The sequence below is a fragment of the Mesocricetus auratus genome, unplaced genomic scaffold, assembly GCF_017639785.1.
Source record: "Mesocricetus auratus isolate SY011 unplaced genomic scaffold, BCM_Maur_2.0 Super-Scaffold_100015, whole genome shotgun sequence".
NCBI lineage: Eukaryota > Metazoa > Chordata > Mammalia > Rodentia > Cricetidae > Mesocricetus > Mesocricetus auratus.
In genome coordinates, this window is record NW_024429198.1 from 42,197,799 (window position 1) to 42,216,850 (window position 19,052).

Consider the following 19,052-nt stretch of genomic DNA (forward strand, 5'->3'; position numbering starts at 1 on the left):
CCAGGAGAGGGGCACCTACCGGGGAGGCAGGATGAGACAGCACTGACATACATAAAGTTTTTTTGTGTGTCATTCGGTCACAGTTAGTTAAGCTGGGACAGAAGGAAAACCTCGGCCAGCTTTGTGGTCACTCCCGGGATCTGGCGCACCTTGAAGTGGAGAGGATGCTGTCGATGGGTGGTCAGGGAGGGCGCAGGGACGTTAGTCCTGGGTGAGAAAGGAGGGCACCCTGGTCGTCGAGAACCCTGTGGTTGCTCCACAGATTTCATTTCCCGTTTCCTTCCCCCCTTAAACATTGGGGGGACACGGGATCTTTAAGGGATGCCCTAAGCTGGGAGAGAGACATTGAAGCGTGTTGGTAGACTGTCTTCGCTTTTTGGTAAGCCCACTTATCTGTCTTCCTGTCTTGTTCCTCAATCCCACCCCAGGAGCCAAAAGTCACATTGGAGCAGCGCCGGTCAGTGGATGGCCTTGACTGACATCGGCTGGTGCCTGCCTAAGCGTTTCGGGGCGGACGCCGGTGACTCTGAGACCTTCCCAACTCGGGAACCCTCCTCCCCGCCTTCCCCTATCTCTTCTTCGTCCTCCTCCTGCTCCCGGGGCGCGGATCGCGGTCCCTGCGGCGCCAGCGACTGCAGGACTCCACAGCTCGACACCGAGGCGGTGGCGGGACCTCCGGGCTGCTCGCTGTTGCTCAACCCCTACGCCTCACATCCCTTCGCCGCTGCCCACGGACCTTCGGCGCCCGGGGTCCCTGGCCCCGGGAGCGCCCTGCCTAGTTGGGAGGACTTATTGCTCTTCACTGACCTCGACCAGGCCGCGACCGCCAGCAAGCTGCTGTGGCCCAGCCGGGGCGCTAAGCTGAGCCCCTTCGCGCCCGACCAGCCCGAGGAAATGTACCAGACCCTCGCCGCCCTGTCCAGCCAGGGGCCAGCCGCTTACGACGGCGCGCCCGGCGGATTCGTGCACTCTGCGGCTGCGGCGGCCGCGGCGGCGGCGGCAGCGGCCAGCTCTCCGGTCTACGTCCCCACCACGCGCGTGGGTTCCATGTTGCCCGGTCTGCCGTACCTGCAGGGGCCGAGCAGCGGGCCCAGCAACCACGCGGGCGGCGCCGGAGCTCACCCGGGCTGGCCCCAGGCCTCCGCCGATAGTCCCCCGTACGGCGGGGGCGGCGCAGCGGGCGGCGGGGCAGCGGGGCCAGGAGGTGCGGGATCGGCCACGGCGCACGCCTCGGCGCGCTTCCCCTACTCGCCCAGCCCGCCCATGGCCAACGGCGGCGCGCGGGACCCCGGGGGTTACGTGGCTGCGGGCAGCGCCGGCGCGGGCAGCGTGAGTGGCGGCGGCGGCAGCCTGGCGGCCATGGGCGGCAGGGAGCACCAGTACAGCTCGTTATCCGCGGCTCGGCCACTGAACGGGACGTACCATCACCATCATCACCATCATCCGACTTACTCGCCCTACATGGGGGCTCCGCTGACTCCCGCCTGGCCAGCCGGACCCTTCGAAACGCCGGTGCTGCACAGCTTACAGAGTCGAGCAGGAGCCCCGCTTCCAGTGCCACGAGGCCCCAGTGCAGGTAAGGATCCAGCCGAGGTGTGGGGGTGCGGGCCAGGGACGCTGGGGCGCAAGCCGGTATGGAGCAGCTGTCCACCTGTCCCCAGCAAAGATTTTGTAAGTCAGTTGCAGGATATTCGGGCAAGCAGCGATGCTCTGGGGGTACTCATGTCTAGGAAAGAGGGTGAATGCACATTTATTACCTCAGGGCCTTGGGGAGGGTCTGTATATATGCACAGGGACGCTTCATGAGTAGTTAAGAAGCAATCGAGAAAACACGCACTTTAGTTTGAGAGAGATGTGGGGGTCAGAGCTCTGCAAGTGTCCTGGTTTGGGTGAGTGGGATATGAGGTTCTAGGATTGAGTGCATTTGGAATATTGGGTTCTTGCTCAGAGAGACACGTGGGCATACTCAGCCTCAACTAATCCAGTGCTTAGGTGAGGAGCTTCTTTGGACGAGAGGACTTAAAAGGACACCCAACCCCCGCCCCAGGCATCTGCTTGGTGTTTATCCCCTCAAGCAATGGCAGGGTGGGGGGCGGATGAGAAGAGCCCTAGATGAACCAGCCCCGACTTTATCCCTAAGGATAGCTGGTGGACCTATCCACCAGGCAGCCTTTGGGGCTTGGCATCTGTTGCTTGGGATTTGTTGATGTAGCTCCCACTTGGTGCGTGGGGGGGGGCTTTCAGAGTTTAGCCCAAGTTACAGCACACTCTTCTGTGCAGGGGACTATTTAAGTGTAGAGTGGGAAAACAAATCTCCAGCTACCTTGGAAAGACCATATTTTGGAAAGTGCCCCCCCCCGCTGTTAGCAGGGGCAGCTTTGAACCCAGGCTTGGTTTCTTTCCCCAGCCATCCAGTTTTAAGCCCCCGAGTTCATCCATAGGCTCCCCCTCCTGGGGTTTCGTCCATTCGACAACTTTTCCTACAAGGAAAAAAAAATAACTTTTTTTTTTTTTGAGGGCAGTTGGTCAGTCTTAGGAATTGAGGGATGCTGGTCCAAAGTGTCCTTTCCACAAACCGTTTGCATCATTCTGGGAGCCCCTCCCCACTTCTGTTTAGGGGGACAGTCCTTTCAGGGCCCCTGACCGGTTAGACTGAGTTTGCTTAGCTCAGCTCCTGTTCAGAAAATGCAGAGGAGAACCTGATCTGAACCGTGCCTTGCTGATCTTCTCCGGAGAAGCAGTTCACAGGGGATTTTAGTCACTCTCTCTGCTTACTCCTGCAGCTTTACTGTTACAAGAGAGGCACAGGGAGGACCTTGTTGATGAGCCCTGGTGGCTTAGGGCTGTCACCCTTCCTACCACATAAAGGCCATGCTTGGCTCCCAAGAGTAGAGACCCTGAGACTAAAATCCCTCAAAGGATGAGAAGGGAGCTGTGGTTTGGGTGTGATGCTTTTGTCCGGAGGTAGGTAGGAAGTCCCAGAGTTTGTGGGGCCAGCATGCCTGCTGCTTGACAGAGGCTCCTGGAGCTATGTCCCTTGACTGAGATAGCTTGTGCACAGGCAGAATCCTGTGCACATCTTTAGATGTTGACAGCTGAGGGTTCCCTTGGGAAATGCAGTTACAGGCACCATTTGAATTTAGCCTATATTTTCCTCGATCACCCCCACCCCCCAGTCTCAAGCCATTGCAGAGTAGACTCAAGCAGTTTGTATCTCAAGAGTAGGAGTGAAGGGACTTGGGGACATACAGGTTTTGTAGTCTGCTAAGAAAAGCAGCAGCGACTAAAGCAGAATTGGGTGGGAGGGTGACTCCAAGTTTGGTCACACAGGGCACTGCTGTTTCTTCACCTTGAGAGCCCTCCCTCGTCTCTGCCAGGATCGCCTGTGTAGCCCTTGGGTAGCCTTGAATTTGTAGCCGGCTTCCTGTCTTTGCAATTGTCTTCATCATCAACTATTATTATTATTTTAAACCACATTTTGAGCAAACACGAAGGCTAAAACTTGAGTGCTGTGCTTTCTAAACTTGCACAGCAAGAAACTCTTGCTCCTACTTCCTCCCCTTCCCTGCCTGGTGGACTGATCTGAAGTGGTTCACACTGAGAGGAACTGAGGTCCTCACAGTCCCCAAGCTCCCACTGAGCAGAGCCCCACTCCTTGGTTGCAGGAATCACACCTGATTGGAGTCTGTCACTTCCCAGGAGCTCCCCAAGAAACCACTTAGGATAGAGGTGCCAACCTCAACCAAATCAGATCTTATAATTGCAGTGTATTTTCTTTTGTTCTAGAATTATTGCTGTCTGGCCCTTGCAGAGAGGCAGAAAAGGAACTAGAGAATTTTATTTAGTTTAAAAAAATGCTTTACAGAACTTGAAATTTTATTTGTGGGGCTCCCCAAGGCTAGGTCATACCTAGAGTATCCACACAGTCTCCAGGGAGCCTTTTTATTGTTCCTAGCCCAGTGAAGGAGGCCAGACCTAGGGCTAGGTTTTCCAGGGAATGCCCCACTCTAGAAAAGGGGCTCTCTGATAGGTAACATTTTAAAGTCAACAGCAAAGACAAATGCCTTGTTTAACTTCAGTGTCCTTGAAGTCCTGAGTATTTTACTGATTACCGTGGTCAATAGTGGCTTTTAGGGCGGAGAAGAATAAATCTTTGTGATGTGTTTTAAGTTCCAGTGTCCCCAGGATAACTTTGAACTCACTTTGTGGGATGTTAGCTTCCTTTAAATCTAAGACATAACTCTAGGAATGAAGGACACTTTTTTGGTAAGGTAAAAGTTAATGGCGAAAGCATTTTAATGCTAAAACCATATTTAAATGTCTTTACCACATTACTGACTGTAGTCACTATGAACATCAGGGGAGTGAGGAGAACAGAGATCTGCCGGCAGGATACTCTTCAAATAAAAGACTAAAGCGCAATGTTTATTCACTTTTATAAGTGATTCAACTGCTTCTTCCTGAAGGATGTCAAATTAGAACATTCAAACCCTCTGTAACAGAAAGGACTCCACAGTAGGTATCATCTGTTCTTTACAAAGTCTATATGAATAGCATTTAATTTTAGACAACTAATGTTATTTCATACTTAATCTCCTTGCAGAGAAATAGCAAATGTTATTTCTGTTAATTAAGATTATTGTTTGGTTTGTTTTTAATTAGCTTCAGGTTGGTTTCAAATTCCAAAAACTAACCACATGAACCGAAAGATGGAAACCTATATTTAACAATGCAGTCTACAATGAAAAGAATCATAAAGCCATTTTAAAAATAGATCTTAGATAGAAATCAGAATATTTCAGTGTTAGATCCTCATGACATGAAAATAAAATGTAGTCTCCATGCATATTAACGTGCCTTTCCCCTTCCCGAGGGGGGGGGGAAACTCTTCATTTTCTTATTTATAACTATAATTAATTGAAATGAGTGCTAAGAACAGTATTTCTAGTGTTTTTAATGATGATTAATTGATATGAGTGCTAAGAACAGTATTTTTAATGTTATTTTAATTGAAGAAAAGACCTGTAAGAAGCGTGGGCATAGAAAATATTTTTTAAATTACTTAGGCAACAATAACCGGGCAGTGAGTCCTGGGTATTTGTGGATTTTAGGGGAGGTCAGCAATCAGTGAATATTGGGACAACATCAGTTTTACCTTAGACAGACATTCTGGAAGAGCATTAAGGCGCCCCGAGTGATCTCCAGATCACGTCATTCTCAGGGTCTCTGACTTCTAGGGTTTTCTACTGACCCCACGGGGGACGTTGGACTGTGGGGCAGTGGTCAGCCGATCTCAGGTGGCCAAGGCCAGGGTTTGGGGAGCCTGGGGGCGCGCCTCCAGCTTCTGGTGACCGCGGGGCAGGCGACCTCACCGGCCTCTGGTCCTGGTTCTCCCCGCAGACCTGCTGGAGGATCTGTCGGAGAGCCGCGAGTGCGTGAACTGCGGCTCCATCCAGACGCCGCTGTGGCGACGAGACGGCACCGGCCACTACCTGTGCAACGCGTGCGGCCTCTACAGCAAGATGAACGGCCTCAGTCGGCCCCTCATCAAGCCCCAGAAGCGCGTGGTGAGTGTCGCCGCACGGTGCGGACCTGTAGCACCGCTGGCCTCTCGGGAGGCCAAAAAGGAAAGCGTGGCTGGTAGCAGTCTCCTTTCCAGAGTTTGCTGAATCGCCGCCTCAGCGCCTGTGATGCCTTTTTATTTTTTAATTTAGAAAAGCATTCTTGGCAAGTGTACAGAATGAATACTCAAGGAAATTGCGTCTGCAGGTACCATCGACAGAGCAAACCTAGGCAAGGGAAGGTGACTTGGTTGGTGTCCTCCCAGCTGATTTGAAAAAGCTAGCTCCCTTTCAATACCCGACCAGCCAAAGGAGTAAGACAGAAAACCGGGTGAGCACAGCCTAGTTCTCCAGTCCTGCCCTATCTCTCTCTGGGCCGAACGCCCTTCCTTGGAGAGCCGGATTTAGCTCCAGATTCCCCTGCCTTTTAAATTGCCCTGAGTATGGTGAAAACGTGTTTGATCAAACAGTTATTTTGAAATCTGGCTGTTGCAAAGAATGGCACAGAACCCGCGCTTCTTAAATTGGCTCCTTTCACCAATTCAAACATATTTATCTCTTTAAAAATAAGTATGGGGACTTGTTAATTTTTTTGTGATTAAACTCTTTTAGCCATTTGTTGATACATTTAAAGCTGAAATGAAAAGGAAAGAAAGCTTTCATGAACTGTGCCTTAAAGCTAACGTTTGTCTAGCCCCAACTGATAGTGTTCTAAACGCTATTTAAAGTAGATGCTTTGCAATTAGATGCCAGACATCTTAAGGACCCAGGTAATTTATTTAATTGTTATACTCTAATTAGCAGAACAAACGTTATGCATGTTGTTTGTGTTAACTAGATTAGAGCAAAATTGCATCACAAGGTAAGTCTGACACCTTAAGGAGAGGCAATTAGTTTTATGATAGTTTTGTTTCTAATGTATTTAAAATAAAGCAGCTAAGGTTAATTTAAGTGGAATGTGCTTTAAGCTCCTTACAATTTGCCCAGTTTAGGGTTTTCTTTAAAGAGTATTCTTAAATTCAGGATACGACCAACTCACTGGCTTTCGTAATCCGTATGTATTTTGTTAAGAAAGTAATCAGAAAATATTCCAAGGAAGCTCTTGCCTCCACTTACCAAAGTATGAACAACGAAGCATTGCTTTCTGGAGGGAAGGTTTATTCATGCAGAGTCCTAGCTGAGCCCTGGAAGGTAATTTTTTTCCCCCAACGCTGAGCAAAACCTTGATATACATGTTGAATTGCAAATTCGAGCAACTAGCAACTGTGTTTAGATAGTGCCATTTATTTCACACACTTAACAGTAAAAATTGTTACCCACAAGAAAAACAATTTAAATGTTTGTGAATAGATTAGTTTTTTTTCTGTGGCAGGTGTCTTGGCAGCAACCAAGGTCAGCCAATATGCTTTGTGAATGAGTTATAAATGATACCAATTGTAGGCGTGCCACTACCAATTAGTTCTCCTTGTGGGCATATAGTTTTGGTGGCTTAGTTCTCAGAAACAGAGTATTGAACCCCAGTTTGTTAAGCCAGCAGGACACAACCAATCGCTGTGAAGTTGAACTTGTAATACATTGCAAAATACGCGATTTATGGTGTAGCTTGAATTCCTTGTCAGTGAGGAACAGAACTGAGGTCGCTTGTTACAAGGACCTTTTATAAGCTGCTCACCTTCATGTCTCATGTTCATGGAGACTGCCTTCACTTATGATCTGCAGTTGGCAGTCATAAAACTCTTGGTTATAATTCTGATAACAGCTTTGCTCCACATCGGCTCCAATTCCACTGGAACTTGTCATAAATGGCTCGTTCAAAAAAACGGATCATCCTGTCCCTGTACTAATTTCATATTTATGGAGAGAAAGGAGTGCTCACCTGGATTTTTTTTCCCTCAGCCCTAAAGAAGGTGGAGTGAAAAGAAGCCATCGGTGTCTAAGGTTTTGCTAATATTTTTGTTGTTTTTGTTTTAGCAAAACAATTTCTCAAGTAGTTCTATCAGCCAAGTGTGTTCATTTTCACCAAATTCTGTAAATTATTAGCTTTGAGTTTTTAGAAATGTTGCAGGGCTGAAGGGTTAATGAAAGTGCCTCTGATTCTAGAACTTGATTATAAGGGATACTAACTAGCGGGTATGAGCTAGAAATGCAAAAATCCTGTTTGATCATTTATATTTGTCTTCAAAGAACTTGGAAACCTGATTCTCTGACTCATGAATATGCAATATACCTACTATATATTTCTGTATTCTTTTTTTTTTCTCTTTGAGACAGGGTTTCTCTGTGAAGCCTTGGTTGTTCTGGAACATACTCTATAGACCAGGCTGACTTTGGGACTGAATGCCTCTGCCTCCTAAGTGCTGGGGTTAAAGGTGTACACCACCACCCTGCTCTTTTTCTAATCTTCATTCTGTATAAAATGAATTGTTATTTTTCTGAAATGAATTGAAACTGGTAATTTTTTTGAGTTTCATCACTTAATATTTTCATTGGTTCCCACATTTTCATTTAATATATATTATATATACTAGGTATATATTCTAATATAGTTATATATAAGATGTGGCATTGGTGCAACTTGTTTTTAGTAATTTTAAACAGTTTGTATTTGGTAATCTTAAAATATTTTTTTCTGGGAGAGGATTGTATTGTTTTCACTCTCCTCCCCTCCCCTATGTGGGATTTGGAGGAAATATATTCCTTCAAAAGTGCTAGGACCATGAAGGGGAGCATTAGACACAACTTGCCCTGGTGATGCCAGTTAACTATTTATATGAAGACAAACTGGGACAAAGGCAGTGTTAGCATTAAAAGAATGCTACCCAATGAGCTTACATCTTTTGTAAAACAGATACAACAGAATTGAGACACCAGGATGACCATTACAAGTGTATTTCTTTACTCAGACACTTTTTCTTTCTACTTTTGTTTTAGACAGGTTTTCCCTGTGTAGCCCAGGCTGGCCTAGAACTCAGAGACTGACTGCCTCTGCTTCTCCAGTGCTGAGATTAAAGGTCTGTACTGCTACTGGCCTGGTTCTCACTCATCTTTTTGTAGTTTCTGGTTGATTTTTCTCTACATGTACCTGAAAAATAGATGTAGTTGTCCCTAATTCTTAGATGGCCAAAGCCATTTAGCACATTGGTGGCTTTGATTGTGTTTCATGATTCATATCTCATATAGTGACAACGGAGTAGGCTGCAGGCGGTTGTATTTTTGCTATGTTCTAGAATTTAGCTTTGTTTGGGACATCTTGCAGTAAATCTAATTCCCCAGTAACAATAAGTGGAAACCTGAATTCTTAGAGGGACAGTCACCAGGGGAACATGCATGATTCTGTGACAGCTTTGCATGGTCAGTGTACGATTGCTCGCATATTATCTTATAACCATTAGTAACAGGCGAGGGGAGATAATGTCATCTGTGGGATCAAGCACACTATGCAGAACTCAAGATTTCTGGGTCAGAAAGGTTTGCCTAATTACACTTCACAGATTGAGTTCTGAAGGAGTATTTAATGTGTAATTAACTGGGCATGCTTTCTTTTCTTTTCTTTTTTTTTTTTGAAGATAGGAACAGGATGTACATATAAAAGCATTAGTGTCTTATGTGCTATTTTCTAGCCTTCATCACGGCGGCTTGGATTGTCCTGTGCTAACTGTCATACCACAACCACGACCTTATGGCGCAGAAACGCCGAGGGTGAACCTGTGTGCAATGCCTGCGGACTCTATATGAAACTCCACGGGGTATGTATGCCGTTTGTTCCATTTATGAGTACACACATTTACTATCTACACTGCATGTTTTCCATTGTAAGGCGGAATTTGCAAGTGAACAAAAAGGTATCAAAGGATATGAAAGTGAAAAACTGAGAGTGTATTGTGTATGGACCGCATTGAATCCAAGCTACTGTCAACTGCAATGTGAGTCAGTCATCTCAGTCAGCAAGGGGCCAAAAATTAAAATGCACAACCGACCAATGTGACGCTGACCTTTTTAGTAAAACATCTTGATTTTAGAAAATGTAAAAATGAGGCAGGTGTGGTGGTGCACGCCTTTAATACAACAGTCAGGGCTACACAGAGAAACCTTGCATCAAGAAGAAAAGCACGAGAAATGCAAGAATGTAAAGGGTACACTTTAGAATTGATAGCAAATAATAATTACTTCAGATCTTGAGCTCTTAAGAAATTTGGTGAAGATTTTTGTCTGAAGAAGTTATATTTGATATCTTCAGTTAGAGTCTATACTTAATCAAAGGACTATAGAGGTTACTATAAATCTCAACCTTAAGTTGATTTTGAGACAGGGTCACAAGGTCTCATCCTATAGCCTAGGCTGGCCTCAAACTCGCTAGCCCAGGTTGCTGCACTTTTCCTACCTTAGACTTCTGAATGCTGGTTTCTCGGCATAGCCACTGACCTCTAATAATATTTCCTTTTACAAAGGAAATAACCTATGTTGTAGGGAGAAAGTATTTTATCTCTTTTAAATAAGGATATTAAAGGTAAATATTCATAAATAAATGTTTAATGTTATTTCAGGTAGTATACATAAAGTTGAAAATACTAAATTGTATCCACAGTAAACTACATTTTCCCCTGAAAGAATCTCTATTTTGGGGGAGAGGGGAAATCTTTATGCATCTAGAACATGTATGTAATATCTATGTATTAATAAATATCAACATATATATATATATATGGATGAAATTTACACCGAAGTCTTTAATTAGTCCAAAGCTGGAGATGTCACTCAGTGTCCTTTCCTAGCTTCCCTCAGTCCTTAGCACTGAGAAAATGGCACAGCTCCTGTGGTGCTGGAGATGGAACCTACGGCCTCACGGAGCCCAGCAACTGTTCTTCCACTGAGCCATATCCCAGGCTCTTTAAAATGAGGGCTTTCAGCACTAAATCACATCCTCCATCTGTGTTTCACTCAGTATAATACTTAGGTGTTTTGTGAACATCTTTTAGGTGCCTCGACCACTTGCAATGAAGAAAGAAGGGATTCAAACCAGGAAACGAAAACCTAAAAACATAAATAAGTCAAAGGCTTGCTCCGGTGAGTAGAATAACATGCCGTTTCACCTGGCAAGTATTTTCCAGCTTTGACAACAGAGGTAGATGTACTCATGGTTCGTCTCTTGCAGGTAGCAGCAGTAACTCTGTTCCTATGACTCCAACATCCTCCTCTTCTAATTCAGATGACTGCACCAAAAACACATCTCCTTCCACACAACCGACAGCCTCAGGGGTAAGTGTGAAAGGCTGGGGCTTCAGAAGACTGTTTTACATTAAATTATCTCCCATTTTATCTTATCAAAAGTGTAATAATCTGAACCAACAGTTTAGTGAACTGGTCCCTAAGAAGCGGTTTTTAGAGGAAATTATGTTTGAATGTCAACAAGACAGCACTTAAGTACTTTACAAACCTCTTAATTAAAATGCAACATTTTTAGTGGTTATATTAGTCCAAGAAATAAATGTGGAAAATATTCAGGTTGATTGTATTTATTGTCCCCTCCATTATTTTGTTGTTTAAGACAGGGTATTTCTAGTCCTGACTGTCCTGGCACTCCCTCTTTGTAGACCAGGCTGGCTTCAAACTCAGATCATCACCTTGTCTTTGCCTTCTGAGTGCTGGGGTTAAAAGGTGGCTATCACTACTGCCCCAGGTCCTCCCTCCCTCCCTCCCTCCCTCCCTCCCTCCCTCCCTCCCTCCCTCCCTCCCTCCCTCCCTCCCTCCCTCCCTCCCTCCCTCCCTCCCTCCCTCCCTCCCTCCCTCCCTCCCTCTCTCTCTCTCTCTCTCTCTCTCTCTCTCTCTCTCTCTCTCTCTCTCTCATCACACACCATGAGTTCCTAACATAGATTGGAAAAATACATGGAGGCGTCTGTCTGTCTGTCTGTCTGTCTATCTATCTATCTATCTATCTATCTATCTATCTATCTATCTCTGTGCTTCCTGTAACCTGTGTTCGCCTGCTAGGAGCCCTTGCTGCCTTCCAGTGGTTGTTAATTCTGAAGAATTATTTCAGCACCATGACAAATGATGCCTGCTGTTTTTCTCCTGTGATGGGAACTCAGTTTTACTCAGCATTTTCCCACTTTAATGTCTCTAATCCCCTGGCCTCCCTCAGGGGGTTTTATTTTTGGGCAGGACACATGAGGTGATCACAATTTATCTGAGACACAACTCCAGTCATCAAGTGGGACTCTTAAGATCCTTCTCTTTCAGCCAGGACTAGACTAGGGACCAAACACTTGTTTACCTAGTAGCTGTAGGCTATGTTTAGTTTGACCCTGGCTTGTTTAGGGTACTTAAATACTACAGATTTCTAAGCCCTACCCTGGATTTTTTTAGTCAAAATTTCTGGGTGTGGGGCCTAGAAATTTGTGTTTCATTCAACAGCCTCCGGAGAAACTGAAAGTGTGCCCTGGGGGTGTTTGGGAACTGCAAAAGGGCTTTCTATTTTGGTCTTACCGCAGTCACAAGCCCAAATTAACATATTTAAAACAGCATTGTGTCTTTGTGGAACAAATTCCTTTAATGAAAACAGATTTAAATAATCAAACATTATCCTGTGCTTGTACGACATTGTCAAAGAGTTAAGAAAATTGTAACTGGCATCTAACGCATTCCTATAAATGTTTGTTGTGTGGATGTAAGATGAGCAAAGCTTTTCATTGTTTTTATATTTGTTTGAGATAGGGTCTTTGGCCTGTGCGGCACACAACTCTAGATTAAGATTCGGCGGCAAAGAGGCCCACCTGCCTCTGCCTCTGGAACTAAGGTGAGCGCCATGCTGCTCAGCCTTCAGCTGGTTCTGCTTGTTGCCAATGTTAGGTTAAAGGCTGTTTTGAGCTTTTATAAATGTAAAGGGTAGTGTGTGCTTGTGAGTGTGTGTGTTCCTGTATGTGTGAATGCATGCCTCTGTGTGTGTGAACGTGTGTCTGTAGTATCGCATCTGTGCATGATGTATGTGTGGGGTATTCATGTGTTCACGTGTATGTATGCCACTGCACACATGTGGAGATCAGAAGACAACTTTGAAGTGACAAATAGATTTTGTTATTGCTGGGAAATGGAAGATTAAGATTATTTAATCCTGTTCCTCCTCCTACCTCCAGTCCTCAGATTATATAGCTGAATTAGGCAAAATGATGTTTTGGTTTTTTCTGGGGTACTAAGGAGCAGCCAGGTTTGGGACCCCTGTTTGTGTCTTATGCAAGGCTTCTGTGTTAGCTTGGGGATTGGTGCTATTGTGAATGGAGTCAGGTTTGCTCTTGTGCTTTTGTGATATAAAAATGCAAAATTGCTCTTAATAAATCCAATCTGTTGCAAAGAGAATGAGAAGTGAAAAAGGAACCTACTGTGACTGGATGAGGGTCCTAGGGACTGGGCTGGTTCTAGGCTTGCTGTTTGTGGCTTCACAGGAGAGGCCAGGCTCCTAGTGACTGGGAGGCAGAGCAGTAAGTGTTTTTAGTGGGGACTCCTGAGAGCCCTTTACAAGGCTGTAGACCTGCAAGCTCTGAGCCCTGAAACCTCCATGGTGCCTGGAGAGCCTGTGGCAGCTGCAGCCCAGGACTGAAGGGGTTGTAGCTGGTTGGCAGCATCTCCTACCTGCCCTCGTTGGGCTGGTTCTTGGCCAGCGTCCTGGGGAGAGTACAGGTTGCCACCTAGGCCAGTAGGTTTTCTTTTCATGGCAACCCAACCCTGCCGTAGTTGTCCCCGTAAGTCGCTCTTGACTTGGCTGTGAGGATTCAGGCCTTCCTGGCAGCTGCTGTACTGCTGGCCACCTCTGGCTGTTGCTTTACTCAAAGAGGAGGCTAGGGTGCTTTCTCCAGATGATTCCCAAAGGGGCCCATTGGCGCCTCTGGTCCCTTAGCACTTTCCAGTACCTTCTCTGACTGTGCCGAACTTGTGTGTGTGGGATGAGTGGTCAGTGTGGCGGCCTCTGTGGAGAGGATGCTGGGAATCACCTGTGAACAGCTGGCAGAAGGTGTTGACAGAAATGTGTCCTTTTCCCATCTGGGTCATTTGTCTGTTGGTAAGCAGCTGCCTCTGACCCACTGCAGGCCCTATGAAATATTATAGTTGAAGAGAACATGGGATCCCCATACAAGGCTGTCTGGTGATACAAATCTCAAAAGAGTGGATCACCCCCAAGGATTTCCATTGCCGCCCGTGAGGACTGATGCAGTAAAAAATTCACTGTGTATGGAGGCGGTGGAGGAGGTTGTCACGAGACAGTTGGACTAGGAAATGAAGGGACATCTCAGGCAGTCTCCATAGATGCTGGGGCTGGAGTCACAGTCCCTCTACTGAGAGCTGGAAAGGGCATGTCTGCCTTTCTTTAGAGGCTGTGAGTTACAAGAAGTCAAACACTGTCTCTGGGCTGTGGCACCCTCGCCCATCTTCTCCTGAGTCTCCCGTTAGGAACCCAGTGGTGGCAGAAATGGTGGCATTTCTTTCTAGCTGGCGTCTTGCCTGTGGGTCATTTACCCGGGCACCAGTTTCCTGGGTTCTCTTAGCCAAGGGACCCAAGGGACAGTGAGGCTGTCTTGTCTGCTGCTGTAAACACGAACCCAGGTCCTTTCCCAGCGTTGACAGAGTGTGGGAAGCAGTCCTCTGTCACTCTTGGAGATATTTAATTTACTGTTACTGTGTGTTTCTGTTGTGTATGTGCCTATGCCGTGGTGAGCACGTGACTGTCAGAGCACAACGTTGGGAAGTCAGTTTTCTCTCCTTGGGCTTCCAGGGCTCACACTGTGTAGTCAGGCTTGTGTGGACAGCAGTTTTCCATCTTACTGCCCAACCTTTACTTTTTTTTTCTTATTGTCTTGCAGTCTTAAGTTTTGAATCCAGGCCCTTGTGGATGCTAGGCAAGTGTTAATGTACTGTGTGATGTCCCCAATCCTTTTAAAGGGTGGTTAGTAATCAATTTTGAAAAAATACTTATTTACTTTTTATTGAGGCAGGGTCTCATTGTGTAGCCCTGGCTATCCTAGAATGCCCAGTGTAGACCAGGCTACACAGAGATCTACTTGCCTCTGCCTCCCAAATGTTGGAATTAAAGGTGTGGGCCACCATGTCTGGCCTTTAAAATATGTTTACATTTTGTCATCTTACTAAGTTGCCAGGCTGGCCTTGAACTCTGTCTCTGCGGGCGGGAGACCTGCTGAATGCCACCATTCCTGGCTAGACCAAACCTGGGCTCCTGGCAAGCACAGGGCTAGGAAATCACTTCTGCTCCAAGGTTTCCTTTTGTTGATTCAACTTTTGATTCGTGTGTGCTCTAATGAACCCCTGGGGAGAATAAGAAAGACTTCTGGTGAGTCACCCGGTCGTAGCCTGGTCACTCTGACTCAGTTTCTCCTTGTGGGGAGCTGCACTGGTGTGAGGGGCTGAAGGAAAAAGGGAGGCAGTGTTCTCCTGCCTGGGGTTGGGGAGACGCCCTTGTGCAGCCTGGCACGGATAGGAGCACACTTTCTTACTTTCACATGCTACCAAATACGCTAATGATTCATTTTCATGGCAGTAGTCTATCTTATATGGCTTAATTTCTTATTTGTAGGTTTATTGAAAAACATTTAATTGACCTAAATTGACACCAGAATTTGACATTTTATTCTCCATGGAATATTGGAATACTAAAATCTGCTAGATATGGTGATACCTTTAATCTCGGCATTCAGGCTGACCTCGGAGTTCAAGGCCACTAATCTATACAGAGCTCCAGATCTGTAGGGTGGCAGATCTCTGAGTTCCAGGCCTGCCTTGTCTACAGAGTGAGTTCTAGGATAGCCAGAGAGCTACACAGAGAAAACTTGTCTCAAAAACCAACCAACCAACCAAACAAACAGACAAACAAACAAACAAACAAAAAACAAAAAAATCAAGAGCAAAAACAAAACCAACCTCCCCCAAACTGAAACAAAACAAAACAAAAAATTCCAGTTGTTAGACTGAGTTATGTAGACTGTTTTTTGGGGTAAAATGTTAACTATGGTCAATTTCAGTGATTGTTTAGAAACTTACTTCATCCTGTAAATAGTCTTTTCTCCCCTCTGACTTAAAATGCTAACACTGGAAAATACTGTGGGTGTATACACTTGTGACACTCATCTGCCTAGAGTGGTGACCCACACTTGTAACCTCAAAACTTCAGAAATTGAGGCAGGAGAATCTCCAGATTGAGGCCATTTTGGGATTATGTAGAGAGAATTAATCTGTGATCATAAGGAATCAATGAACATATTTTGCCTGCCTAAAAATAGTATCAGTAATTACTAAAAAGCTCAATTATATTGAAACTATAATATTACAGTCATCATTAAACTTGTAACACTGCACTCTGCCATTGGTAAATCTCTAACTGGCCTCTGCTTTGCTGGATGTTGTTGAGAAGTATTTCAGAGAAGGTCTCTGGCCTGGAACTGTTCTCATGTGGAGGTGGTGGAGTGGCAGGCATATACATACATACATACATAGTGTTTCTCTGCCAGTCAGACTTGATTGAAAGTGCTGAGATAAGCTAAGTAGTGGAGGGACCCAGGGAGGCGCAGTCAGCCCTGGTTGCCGAACTGGGAAAGGCCGTGTAGAGTAGAAGAACCCTGAAGTAATTGGGCAATGTTTGTCTAGGTGAGTTTTTTTTTTTTAAGATTTTGTTTCATGCATGGGTGTGTGTTTTACCGGCATGTGTGTGCCAGCTGTGCACGTGTGTGCCTGGTGCCTAAGGAGTCCTGACACGGGCAGAAGAGGATGGGATCTCCTGGAAGTGGAGTTGCAGACGTTGTGCTGGAATCCTGGGTCCTCTGGAACAGCAGTCAGGGCCTTTAGGTGCTGGGCCATCTCTTCAGGTCCAGTTAATTTTTAAACACAGGGTCCCCTGTGGCTTAGCCTATGTAGCCAGTGATGACCGTGAGCTCCTGATGTCCTTGCCTTTACTTAAGTGCTGGATTCCGTGCGCCACCAGGTCTCGCTAGTTGGGTAGGATTCTTTTTCTCGTTAAAAACAAAAAACAAAACAAAAACAACAACAACGACAAAAAACCCTAGTTCTTTGAGACTTTTGTATAAGATATTTTGTTCATGTATCCTCTACCCCCAATTGTGTAGGGCTTTTGCCGGGAAAACTAGGGATAGACAGGGAGATCTGGGAAAGGTGCTTACAGTCTAGCCTGATGAACTTGAATTCAGTCCCAGGGATGCAAGTGGCAGAAGTCAGATAAAACCTCCCCGAAGTTATCCTGGTTCACACCAGTGAAGTGACATTCACATACAATTAAAAGAATCAAATGCAGATAGAAGTGTCCAGGCAGGAGTAGTAATCATGGCACCAAAGGCCGGTTATTTGAGTTTGGTGTGGCCAGAATGCTGGGCTTGGGGGTTTAGAAGCCAGGGGCGTGAATCAGGTTTCTTAAAAAAAATATTCAAAGTAGATTTTTAAAAATCTTTTAAATCCCTGTTAAAGTCAACAGTAAGGAGGCCCAAATTGTGTTCATTTGTAAATTATGAACTTTAGCTAACCCTGGCTTCCATGACAGCTGTGTTTTCTGTCTGTATGCTTAGAATCCAGCTATTACCATATTTTTGATTGGGAGTATTTTGATAACAGAAATAAGCAATACCAGCACGCTGCTGCTTGCCTGTCCACCGGCTTGTTTTCCGTCTCTCCTGGAAGCGCATTATGTGCCCTGAACTAACCCTTACACTGCGGTTACTCAACCTCAGGCTTGAGGGTGGGGAGGGCTGGGGAACACCGTACCCCATAACAAACGAGTTCTGGCATGTTGGGGGACACATTTCCTCCTTTTGCTGGTGACACTGTCTGGGTCCTGGTGGCCTCCCCCTTGGATCAGTTTTGGAATATTAATAGATGTCAATATTCCTCTCTGGTATTTCTGGGGTACTCTGTACCTCACCACCCTCCTTCCCTGCTATAGGTACCCTTGAGCGGTTGGGTGATTTCAAAGAGTTAACATGCACCCACCCCTACATGCTTTTCAACAGCAACAGTGACTTAGGGACATTCAGAAAAAGTAGAGATACCTGGGCAGATTCATAGACATTTTAGAAAAGATTAGTTTATTTGATATGTATGAATATTTTGTCTGCGTGTGTGCTTGGTGCCTGAAGAGGCCCAAGGGGGCTATGGATCCCCTTGAACTGGAGTCATTGATGGTTGTGAGCCACCATGTGGCTGCTGGGAATTGAACCCCAGGTCTCCTGCAAGAGCAATAAGAGCTCTTAACCATTGAACCGTCTCTCCAGCCTTAACATTTTTGCCTTCTTGTGACATGGCCTCATGTAGTCCAGGCTGGCTTCAAACCCTTTTATATATCTGAGCCTGGTCTTGAACTTATCATCCTGTGGGTTTTTGCCTCCCAGAAGTGCTAAGATTTTGTATGGGTATTTGCAACCTGTGGTGAAATTACAACTCAGACCCACCTGCCTCTGTTCCTGAGTGCTGGGATTACCATCGTGAAGTTTTTCATTAGAAGATTTTTCTCTGTGTTGGAATTACTTTGAGTTTACCAAGATGCTATTGCGGGACACAGACTAATTGTCTCTGTGTAGGAACTGGGAGGCACATCCACGAAGGACTATAGTGTGACTTGCTTTTGCTGGCCCTGGGCCAGGAAGTTATCACTTTACCCACTCCTCCTCCCACCCCCTCATCTCCCTTGGTGCTGGGTACCCTGCCCAGGGCCTGAAGGATGCTGGGCAAGTACTTACGACCTGAACGACAACCCCAGGCCTGCTATATACTTTTTTAAATTGTTGTATTTATGTACATATATGTTTGTGAGTGTATTACACATGTGTGGGCGATGGAGGCCAGAAGAGGGTGTCAGATCCTCTGGAGCTGCAGGTGGTTCTGAGCCAGCTGGGTGGGTGCCGGGAGCCGAACTAGTTGGTGGGAAAGTAGTAATTCTAACTACTGTGTCATTTCTCTAGCCCAGCTCCTATTAATTTATTTATCCATCCAGATAGGAGCAGGGTTTCCCTGTGCTGGTCAAGCTGACCTTGAACTCTGGGTGACAATGGTTCTCTTGTCCTAGCCCCCTGAGGGGCTGGATGCAGCATAGCACCACCCCTAGCTCTGCCTTCTTCATTTGCATGTTCCTCAAGAGCCTCAGGTGCCGGAAAACTAATCTGTACTTTTTTTTTCTAAAGAATTGCTTTATTTTGTGTGTCTGAGTGCTCTTCCTGTATGTATGTATGTATGTATGTATGTATGTATGTATGTATGTATGTGCATGCGTGTTCTGGAATTCTCCTACCTCAGCCCCTCTAGTGTTAGGATTACAGACTTGAGCTACCTTCCCCGGCTTGGATCTCTGCTGTGGATCAAGGCTGTGTTGTTGCTTTTGTTTTTTGTACATATGTGGATAGTTTGCCTGCATGTGCGTCTGTTTACCACTGCCCATGGAGTTCAGAAAGCTTCCCACCCCCTAGAAGTGGAGTTATGGGTGTTTGCTCACCA

The 19,052-nt window shown here is 45.9% G+C and overlaps 1 protein-coding gene across 2 annotated transcripts in view; it reads left to right on the forward strand.

Annotated features, from left to right (window-relative positions):
* Gata6 (GATA binding protein 6) overlaps positions 1 to 19,052 on the forward strand; it is a 33,969-nt gene that overhangs the window by 1,000 nt on the left and 13,917 nt on the right. For both annotated transcript variants that reach the window (XM_005065381.4, XM_040757824.1), the window contains exons 2-6: positions 429 to 1,576; positions 5,401 to 5,567; positions 9,182 to 9,307; positions 10,538 to 10,625; positions 10,714 to 10,817. In XM_005065381.4, the coding sequence (XP_005065438.1) occupies positions 466 to 1,576; positions 5,401 to 5,567; positions 9,182 to 9,307; positions 10,538 to 10,625; positions 10,714 to 10,817 (1,596 nt within the window). In that variant the 5' untranslated portion in view covers positions 429 to 465. The remainder of the gene's footprint in view (positions 1 to 428; positions 1,577 to 5,400; positions 5,568 to 9,181; positions 9,308 to 10,537; positions 10,626 to 10,713; positions 10,818 to 19,052) is intronic.